Source organism: Myxine glutinosa, chromosome 8, assembly GCF_964187855.1.
Source record: "Myxine glutinosa chromosome 8, kmMyxGlut1.1, whole genome shotgun sequence".
In the NCBI taxonomy this organism is placed as follows: domain Eukaryota; kingdom Metazoa; phylum Chordata; class Myxini; order Myxiniformes; family Myxinidae; genus Myxine; species Myxine glutinosa.
The window spans coordinates 86787895-86798947 of NC_136268.1; the positions used below are offsets into that span (position 1 = coordinate 86787895).

Below are 11053 nucleotides of genomic sequence, written 5' to 3' on the forward strand. Positions count from 1 at the left end.
TAACTATTGCCCCTTCCCTACAAACATAACAATAATGCAGTCTTGTTTACATGACATTCGTCTTACCTTGTTTTAGTCTTACAGTCTAGTACCTTTGTCCTTTCATGGCAACATCCGCCTCAAAGGATCATGCCCCCAATTGGACAACCTCTTTGAATACTAAATTATTTATTTAATGTGACCCTGGGCGTGAAAGAGCTGGTGATTGTTAAAGGTTCTGGTCCATCTCCGAGATGCCAGACTTCATATCTCAGCAGATGAGTGAAAGTGACTGTAAAGATGGTGTGTCTTGCACTCTTAGTTCAAGTTCATCATGTCCATGGTGTGCACTGCTGCCTTACCAACCGCTGGCTTTTGTACTGCAACTGGGTGTGCCCCTTGCAAACGTTTCTCCCTTTACTTGCAATATCTGCAGGCATATGTTGCATCTCAAGGCTGATACGCCGTTATTCCATTAAGCTCCTGAGGGATTCTGCTGCCCCTGAATTTTTTCTGACCCTCCACATATGCTTGATTGGACACGGTGCAAATACTGAGACAGAATTTCCAAGCAATCACTCTCCACTTCTTCACACACGGAAGTGGTACACATTTCAGCTTTTCACGGTGCTGTGAAAGAAATTCACTCCCACAAACTCATTAAGTTCCAGTTTTCCCTCCTGACAGTTTCCTTCTGTACCCCTCTTGTCCAACCCATGCATCCTCTCCTGTCCCCATTTCTACCCACACCCATTGTTTGTCCAAGTCTCCCTCCATCGTAGCCTTCAACTCTGATGTTGGTGTTTTCCCCTCTCTCAACTGTTCCTTCTATCCTGATCTGTTCAGTGTACTAATACTACCTCTTCCATAAGCTTCGGCGATGCTTACAAAAAAACATTGGTTCCAACTTTGTCCCTTCCAAGTTTAAAAATTGTGCATTTATGTATCGATTTTGCAAGTGCAGGGAATTTTTTATATATAATATTCATTGTACGATATAAATTGTACATTATATATATATATGTGTGTGTGTATGTGTATGTATAAATATGTATGTGTGTATGTATAAATGTATATATATATATACACACAGTCTTGGCCAAAAATATTGGCACCCTTGCACTTTTTTCAAATAATGCACCATTTCTTCCAGAAAATTGTTGAAATTTAAAAATATTTTGGTATCCACATACGTATTTCTTTGGTTTGCAGTGGAAAAAAAAAAAGCTGAAAAAATTACTAAATCTTAGCTTATTCCACATAAATCCTAAAATGGCCCAGACAATATTATTGGCACCTTTTAGAAGTTATAACCACCTTTAGAGGCCATTTTTCCCCGCAAAGCGGGGGTTGGCCTTTTTCGGGAACCGTGGTTGTTGTTGTTTTTCGGTCCCCTTTTTGAAGCAATGTTTTACGGCCGGATGCCCTTCCTGACGCCAACCCTTTTTGCCGCCTTTAACGACAAACAGGGAATTACCAGTGAACTGGTGCTCAATTAGCCGACCTCGGAAGGATGACAGGCTGAGTCAACCCCCCCTGGCGTTAATTCAGCGATCGACCGGGATTCGAGCCCAGGATCCTAGGATCCTAAGCCGGCACCCTAGCCGCTAAGCCAACACCAGGGATACCCTGGTACCAGGGTACCTTTTAGAAGTTGTTAGAAATAATTAGATTTCAAGCCTTCACTTTGGAATTGAACTCCCCTGTGGTGAGTTGCAGGTGCCTGCAATACAAAAATCACTCATTCAACCAGTTTGAACAGAGAAAGGAGTCATTCTGCTGTTTTGTGTCACTGTGTGTACCACAATGAGCATGGAGAAAAGAAAGAAAACCAGAGAATTGTCTGAGGAGGTCAGACACAAAATTGTAGCTGAGCATGACAATTGGATTGTAGCCAAGCATTGTGGGTGGGGAGGGGCGAGGGGGGGGGGGGGAGGGGCGAGGGGGGGGGGAGGGGCGAGGGGGGGTGAAGGGGGGGAGGGGTGAAGAGGGAAGGGCTTAATATTAATAATGGGTAGCTAGGTCTCACTTCCAGAATTACCGTTTGTTAGTGGAGTTACAGTGTACGTAAAATCATAAATTCGGTTTACATTCGTTATTGTTACTCACGTTTAAATACGGGAAGATTTTATATTAATTGTAAACTACTGAAAAAAATTAAGGTGGGGGCATTGCCCTCCCTGCCCCCCCCCCCTCGAACTCCGCTGATGTATACACTGTAAATTTAGGCTTCTAGGCTTCATGGGAGTGTTCAGACAGAAGCCACTTCTAAGAAAAAGGCACATGACAGCAAGCCTGGAGTTTGTAAAAAGGCACGTGAAAGACTCTGAGAGCATGAGGCAGAAGATTCTATGGTCTGATGAGACAAAAATTAAAGTCTTTAGCCTGAATGCAAAGCGCTACCCAGTAGAAACCTAGCCCAGCTCATCACCCATTTAACACCATCACTACGGTGAATGGCAGCATTATGCTATGTGGATGCTTTTCAGCGGCAGGGACTGGGAGATTTGTGAGTTTAGAGGGAACAATGAATGGAGCTAAATACATCAAATCCTTGAGGAGAACCTGCTTCAGAGAGCAAAAAAAACATGAAAGTCCGTGAGTGGCCGAGCCAAAACCCAGACTTGAATCCCATTTAGAATCTGTGGAAAGACTTGAAGATTGCTGATCACTGACACTCCTCATCCAACTTCACAGAGTTTGAGCAAATCTGCAAGGAAGAATGGGAGAAACTCCCCACATCCAGATGTGCAAAGCTGATACAGACATACCCAAGAAGTCTGGAAGCTGTAATCGCTGCCAAAGGCGCTTCTACGAAGTATTCACTCAGGGGGTTGTATACTTATGCAAATTAGTTATTCATGAATTTCATTTTTAATTATTTTGTAAGAATTTCGAAAAAAAAATTCCACTGACATTATGGGGTCGTATGTGAAGATAAATGACCAAAGAATCTCAATTTAATCCATTTTAAATTCAGGCTGTAACAACAAAATATGAAAAATGCCAATGGGTTTGAATACTTTATGAGGGCACTGAATATATATATATATATAGTATTTTAAATAGAGTTTATAGATCTAGTTGTAGAATAAAAGGTTTCTGGGAATGTAATGGCAAACCACCTAGCATAACTCTTGTCAAAAGACTGCTTCAGTAGCACCAACGCTCTCTCCATAGTATGGTACGATGATGATGATGATGATGATGATGATGATGATGATGATGATGATGATGATGATGATGATGATGATGACGACGACGACGACGACGACGACGACAATAATTCCTGCATTTCTCTCTTTCTACAAACTTAGGCTACTTGACCCTCGGTCCTTTTACGAATTCACATCTTACATGGAGAGGATGACCATCTTTGCCATATTAAAGTTGTCATATTGGTATTTGCTTCAGCTGATTTAATTTTGGAAAAACTTCATCGCAAAGATTCTTCTTTTAGTTGGAAACCTCATCTTATCAGCAATTACCGATGGAGAGAAGGGATTTTGTTTCGTCAATAACAATCCTATCACCGACTGAATCACAATAGCTTCTTTTTTTTTTTTTGTCAAAAACAACCTTATTACGGTACTTATTTTTACACATATTGTTTCTCCGAGACCTTGGAAAAGAAAATCCAAAGCGTTTATTTTTATTTTATTTTTTTGTTCAACAAACTTGGACTGGTTCAATTTCCACCCCTTGTGAAATCATTCCGAATTCTTGTTGGTTTCACTTAGTTTTGTACTTTTTCATAAGCTTCATTATGATTTGAATGTAAAGTTTTGTTTGTCAGACTCGACAGCATTGGACCTGCCCAGCGGATGCGAATTGCAAATGCAGTCTGAACCAAAGCTCCGCCCACCGCACGGCTCCGCCCACCAGCTATAAAAAGGCCTGGGACCGACGCTCTGAAAGCAGAGCCCGAGGGTCGTGTTTCGGTGGAAAGTCGTGACGGTCCTTAACGTCAGCTCACATCAGCAGTCACCATGTGTAACACGAAAATCCTCGTTCCAACTTCGTACGTCGAAAGGTGAATATTTTTGGTATCCATTTTCAATGCAGATTTTTGTTCAACAAGCGGACCGATGTAATAAATGTAAACTATGTTCAACTTAACAGAGTTGAAACTGATAATCTCACAGCTCAATGAATTTGGAAGAATTGTAATCAATGACAAATATGAGGATTCGCTTTCGTTCTATTATTTGTTTGAGCATACGAAGTCTTCCCCACCTAAGTGCTTTAGATCTATAACAGGTTGGTGTTTCAGGGTTAAACAGGGTGCGCAGACATAGTTAAAGGTCACCAATTGGTGACGGCATTTCCCGAACGGTGATTCCAACCATGAGAATACCGAGCATGACTCGATCTGGAGTAGAATGTTGGTCTTCCTGGTAGAGTAACGAAAAAGGCAGCAAATTCAACCAAACGTACCAAGAAAATCATTGTTCTTGTCTATTTCCAACTCTCTTCTCAATTTTGGAACATGGTATTTACCAAGGACCTAATCGATCTGACTATAGCAACCAATTACTTGCATTGTGAATTGTTTCAGCCAAACCAAAGAAGCGACTTGTATTAGTAAGAGGGAATCTCATAAAAATGGTGTCCTACATTGTCAGATCCAAGTTCGAGTTTGCTAATCGCACTCAATCCAGACATGAATGGTTATACTTTGTACAAAAAAATTATAACTTACAGGGTAACTATTTTAAACTGATTTCAACAGTGTGTTGAATATTCAAGTATATATCTTAACCAGAGTGCACCCGTGTTTTACTTGCTCGCAGAGCAAAGGGAATGAAGAACCGCCTGGCATTTAAGCTGTGGAAGGCGGAAGCCGAGCGAACTGGGCCAGTTCGGCATGAAAGGACGAAAAACCCTGCTGGGTAAGGACTGCAAGACACGTGGCTAAATGAATCGCATATAATTGATTAATGCATATATATATATATATATATATATATATATATATATATATATATATATATATATAATGAAATAGGCGGCATTTGTCATTTTCAACATGTCTGCAGCATAAAATTAGGAAAATATATACATTTGCGTTGATTGATAAGTCAATGACCAAGCTGAAATATTTAGCTAAAGAAACGAGCATCTGGACTCGATTACAGTGTGCCTGGCAGTCACAGCTCTGTAGAAGGGTACTGTGGATTTTTATTTATTTATTTATTTTTTAATACATGGACCGGGCTCGTGGAAGAGCTAGGACACAGAACGGATCGGGGAAAAATGTAACAAAGGGAACAGCAGGAGAAAGGGGAAACACCAAAATTATATATATATATATATATATATATATATATATATATATATATATATATATATATGATTATGCATTTTAAAAGTAAAAAGGTGCATTCAACCAAAAGGGAACTAGATCTATTCTGCTAATCTAGTAATGATCAAGCAAGAGCAGACTTGGTCTCATGGACGTTTGCCCTGCTTCCCATCGAGCTTCCTGCAGCCAATAGACATAACTATTTGCCCGAGGAAACTCGCTGGAAAGCAGATGAAATGCCACCTGAGACCGGGTTTGCTCTTGCTTATTTAATACTGTAATTAGTAGAGTAGATTTGGTTACTTTTCATTTGAATGGACTTTAAAAAAAATGTATAATCCCAACTGCCCCAATCTTATATATATATATATATATATATATATATATATATATATATATATATATATATATATATATATATATATATATATATATATATATATAATGTGTGCGCATGTATAATCAGGTAGTTGTAGCATTAGATGAATTTCTTTGACCTCTAAAATGTATCCACCACAGAGGATTGTTAAGAAAAGGATAGGAGCAGTCATATTTCATATATATATATATATGTACATAGGTACATGTCGGAAGATTTGCAGCTTAGGATTCATATTGGTAAAAGAAAGAAATAGCACGCTGAGCAGTAAAATAACTTAAATTTTAATTATTTATGAAAAGCCAGACATTTTGAGAACAAACTAGTTCTGTTCCTCAGACGCGTTGAGTGCTGTGGTGGTGACCCCGTTAAATTCCGTTGGGAACGTTTCCATTGGGAACGGTTCGTACATATTAACGCGTCCTAATTCCCTCAAATTTAAATTGTTTTACTACTCGGTGTGCTATTTCTTTCTGTGACCAATATATATATATATATATATATATATATATATATATATATATATATATATATATATATATATATATATGTATATATATATATATATATATATATGTGTATATATATATATATATATATATATATATATATATATATATATATATATATATATGTACATATACATGGCACAGAGGTGAGCATTTGGGTTGATTCCCGATCAGACTATAAACTATTGGATTGGTGATTTTCAGGTAAGGCCTGCATCACAGGCCATTGCATCACAAAGTGCGTCATCCCTCTGATAGACATTAAGCTGGGAGTCCTGGCTACTAACATTAGTTGGGTGCCATTAAACATCCTAAGGTGTCTTGTGAAGAATTATCACCCGCACCCTAAACAAATTAAATTGCTGCCCAAATTGGCTCCAGTGAAGCATCACACTCCTATCCTGCCAGTTCGTGAAAGACTTGGGCCAAAACTTTCCCCTCAGCTGAACCCACAAACAGGTGGGAATAAGTGGGGCTATTAAATAAGTAGTGTGTGTGTGTATATGTATATATATTGAAAAATTGTGCACCTATATATATATATTCCTTTGTGAGCACAGTGAAACTATAGTTTTCCAAATACCTTTGTTACAATAAAATGTGCATGCTGCTGACGTATTTAATCAGACTTGTTGGATTAAGGATGAATTCAATGTTTGAGCCTGGTGAGGTTACACAGCTTCTGGCATCATTCTTTGGAACAATGTGAACAACTATTTTTCTTTTATTGTAAATAAACGTTGTCAGTGCACAGGAGTCTGGAAAACATTAAATATAGCAAATCTTATCATCTTTTTGATGTCAAAATGATATGAATTTTGTCTTAAGAGAATGTGGATATTGTTCTATTTTTCAAATGAATGAAGGTATTCCAACCTCAAAATGAGGCAATTTTCCATGAGAAGTCATGTAATAAAGACCCAGGTATTCCAACCTCAAAATGAGGCAATTTTCCATGAGAAGTCATGTAATAAAGACCCAGGTATTCCAACCTCAAAATGAGGCAATTTTCCATGGTGTAACAAACAATGAAAAACAGGAAACATTTAAAATGTGAAAGGAAAGAAAAATATGAAGTGCACAATTTATGAACAATGCCCTCGCATTTTCGTGCAAACAAATGAAATCATCTTATGCCTCTTATGTAACATAAATATATTGATTCAGGATATGACATTATTTACACACAATGCTCACATGGCAACGCACTGGCCACAGTGCTGACCTTGTAGGGATGTGAGGCTCACAGGAGGGAAACTGAAACAATTCCTTACAATTCCGACGATGTCATTTTCAGGCACACGGTGGAAGAAGTGGAGGCGTGGGCAGAATCCCTGGAGAAACTTCTTGCAAACAAATGTAAGTTTGAGGAACAACTCGTGCTGCTTACAACTCTTGTTATATGCGCTCAACTTGGGAATCCAAACAAGATATGGAAGCATTCTTGGTAAAGAGTTCAGCCAGAGGAAGAACATTGGGGAAGTTGTGATTTGGTTTGCATGAACTGTTTTTCAAACTATGGACAATAGATGTACGACAATGATGTCTTAACACATCAGAAAAATAAAATGTAAAGGTTGATTAAAATAAGTTTTAGCTCCAAACGAAATGACTTTATTTGCACTGAACAGTATCATTACAACCATTCTGTAAGCAAACTTTAGTTTCCCATGATTTTAGTTCTCACACCAATGGAAATTTGGCTTTCTTCTAGGTGGACTTGCTGCCTTCCGAGCTTTCCTGCACACAGAATTCAGTGAGGAGAACATCGAATTCTGGTTATCTTGTGAAGATTACAAAATGACCAAATCGCCTTCCAAGCTCTCCTCCAAATCCAAGAAGATCTTTGCTGAGTTTTTGGCTGTCCAGTCTTCCAAAGAGGTATTCTTTTTTTTAATCTCTAGTGTTGAAAAGTGCTCATTTAATTACAAACAAACTGCTGTTCTTCTTTGTTGAAGCTTTGCTAAGTTTATGCATCATGTCTTGTGCTGCAGGTAAACTTGGATTCGTGCACACGTGAGCTTACGATTGGCAGTTTGGCCAATCCAACGAGCGAGACATTTGTGTTGGCCCAGAAGCGCATCTTTGGTCTGATGGAGAAAGATTCCTATACACGCTTTCTGCGCTCTGACTTTTACCTTGATATGCTGAGGGAGTCCCTCAATAGCATGGCATCGTCCGAGACGCAAGAGTGACCCACATTGATTCTATGAACTCTGGGACATGTTTGATGGTGAAGACTTGGAGAGACATTGCTGACTAGTTGTGCTGGCCCTTGGATTGAGGATGCAGGGATTTCTGGCCAGTTACATCATCCTGGCTCACATGGCTTTTATGATATGGTGGCAGGTTCCACTATCATCCCTCCCCTCCACCACTAACTCAAAGAATAGTTTTGGTTGCATCTGCTTTCGGAAGCACATGGATGGACATGCGGATTGTTTGAACGTGATTGAAATGGAAGACGCAAGTTTATTTAGGATATACACTCACTACTTTGTGCAGTCGTGTACTCTTAGGTGTTTTTGCAATCTGCCAGCACACTTTCATGGCAAAGTATGTTTTTGTTTTTTTATTAACAGTCAGGTACTGCTGTAATTTATTATGACTGGTACGATTTATTTGCATTTATCTAAAGCAGCAACATTACATCAACTTCGTTCAATTTAATATAACTTATATTTTTAGGTTAAATTAAGTCATAAAAGTAGTTGAAGAAGAGGGTATAAATGTAATGTAAATTCACAGGGAACATTGAATGCAGATGAAGACCATTAAACTCATCAAAGCCTGTGCTATGATGGCCAAAATCTGGTTGTTTATCTGTGCTCTCTTTTATATATTCTAAGTGTCAAGCAAGTAAGCAGCACATACAATATTTTTTTTAGTTTTTGGTGTGACTCAGTCTGGATTTTAACCCCGACTTCCCAGACTCAGGATGGATGCTCCAACCATGACACAGCCGAGTCTTGAAGTCCCTGAAACAGGACATTTTCCACCAAAGTTTTGCCACTGTGGATGATCAATAAATACGTGCAATAAAAGGCTTATTTTTGGGATACTTGTTGTAAGCTAAATGTAGGTAAAGTCAATAACTGGATAAAAAAATACTGGGTCCATCAGCACTCTCACATTTAGATTGTTAGAAGTAGCTTATGCTGGTAATTGAGCATACACGTGTTTATTGCTTAATGTTAATAAATCGTCCTAAATAATGTTGGCTGTGTTCCTATGGCAAATGAAATAGCTTTTCTTTCCAGCAATGAGTAAAAATTCTTCCTACTTTCAGTGTTCTAAGTGGTTTATTGTGCTTTGGAAAGAATTCTTTATTTGTATTTTGTTTTCTACATAAACATTTTTAGCCACGTCGCAGACGCTGGTCATAGAGTGCCATCTGCTGTTGTTGTTGTTCTTCTTGTTCTTCTTCTTCTTGCAGAGAAGACAAAACCTCAAAGCTCCACCCATTCTGGGAACCATAGCTCCACCCATTTTGGGAGCGGCTTCATATAAACAAATATCCACCATTTTATTAACTCGCATAGCTTTGAGGCCTGTTTTGTAGGCCCGTGGTGTCTTCCTCTCTCACACAGTTTTATTTCAAATCAAATTCGATATATCATTTCATTTTTCACAGTCGCTAACATAGTTTTAGACTCGGTTGAAAAAAAACGGGAAGAAAATCCGATGAAAGTTGCCCTTTATAGAACGAAATGAATTCTCAAAGGCCTGTAACTTCAAGTCCATTGAGATATTAATTTTTTTAATCGCGGCATGGTCAGTCATACACCGCCCGAAATAACAGACGGGAAAATGCCGAGATATATATATTTTGTTTAAATTGCGGCATGGTCAGTCATACACCGCCCGAAATAACAGATGGGAAAATGCCGAGATATATTAAAAATTCGTCCATTTGATGACAATCGTCACGATGAAATATTTAATTTATACGTCGTCACAATAATGTGGAGAGAGGAGCATAGCTTCGTTCACGTGTCGCCACACACGGGAAATTGCCGAGATATATATTTTTTAAATCGCGGCATGGTCAGTCATACACCGCCTGAAATAACAGACGGGAAAATGCCGAGATATATTAAAAATTCGTCGCCACACACGGGAAATTGCCGAGATATATTTTCACTTTGCACAAAAATAACATCAAGAAATCGAATCAATAGGAATGTCCTGTGCCTATAACATCGGCGTTATAGGCACAGCTGCATCTAGGCATTGTGTAACATCGACGCGGCTTTTGTTTTAATTAAAACTTTTTGTACTTGTTTTTTCTATGTTGTCAGTTCTTACTTGATATACAGTTGCAGATCTAGTGTGAGGTAGAAAATATAAATGGACGTTTTGTACTCTGGAAATGGGTTGGTAGGAAACAGGTTTACCTGGTTACCACCACCATCAAAGGTGGATGGAGGTTGTGTTTTCACCCCTGTCTGTTTGTGAACAGGATATCTCAAAGTTGTGGACAGATTCAGACGAAATTTGGTGGAGAGCTTGGGTACGTGACACTGACGAAATAAATACATTTTGGAGAAGATCTGGATCAGAGAATCTTTTAAGTGATTCTTCAACATGGAGAAACAGGGCAAAAACGATATATAACAAGACATCTCAAAAGGTTAAGGATGAACTCGAACGAAATTTGGCGGAGAGGATCGGTACGTGACACGAACAAAATGATTCGATTTTGGAGATGATGCAGATCTGGAACCGATAATTTTTTAAGTGATTCTTCATCATTGAGAAATAGGGCAAAAACGATATATAACATATGATAGCTCAAAAAGTTATGGATGGATTCGTAAGAAATTTGGTAGATTGGTTGAGTGTGTGATAAGGAAGAATTGATTCGATTTTGGTAAAGAT

At 38.6% G+C, this 11053-nt stretch overlaps 1 protein-coding gene across 1 annotated transcript; it reads left to right on the forward strand.

Moving 5' to 3' along the window:
• The first annotated feature begins 3882 nt into the window (after window positions 1–3882).
• On the forward strand, window positions 3883–9565 carry LOC137432674 (regulator of G-protein signaling 4). The gene is made up of 5 exons (XM_068124762.2): window positions 3883–4012; window positions 4773–4871; window positions 7470–7531; window positions 7887–8053; window positions 8167–9565. Exons 1-5 carry the CDS (start codon window positions 3969–3971, stop codon window positions 8365–8367), a joined length of 573 nt encoding a protein of 190 aa, XP_067980863.2. The 5' UTR covers window positions 3883–3968; the 3' UTR covers window positions 8368–9565.
• Window positions 9566–11053: the final 1488 nt, after the last annotated feature.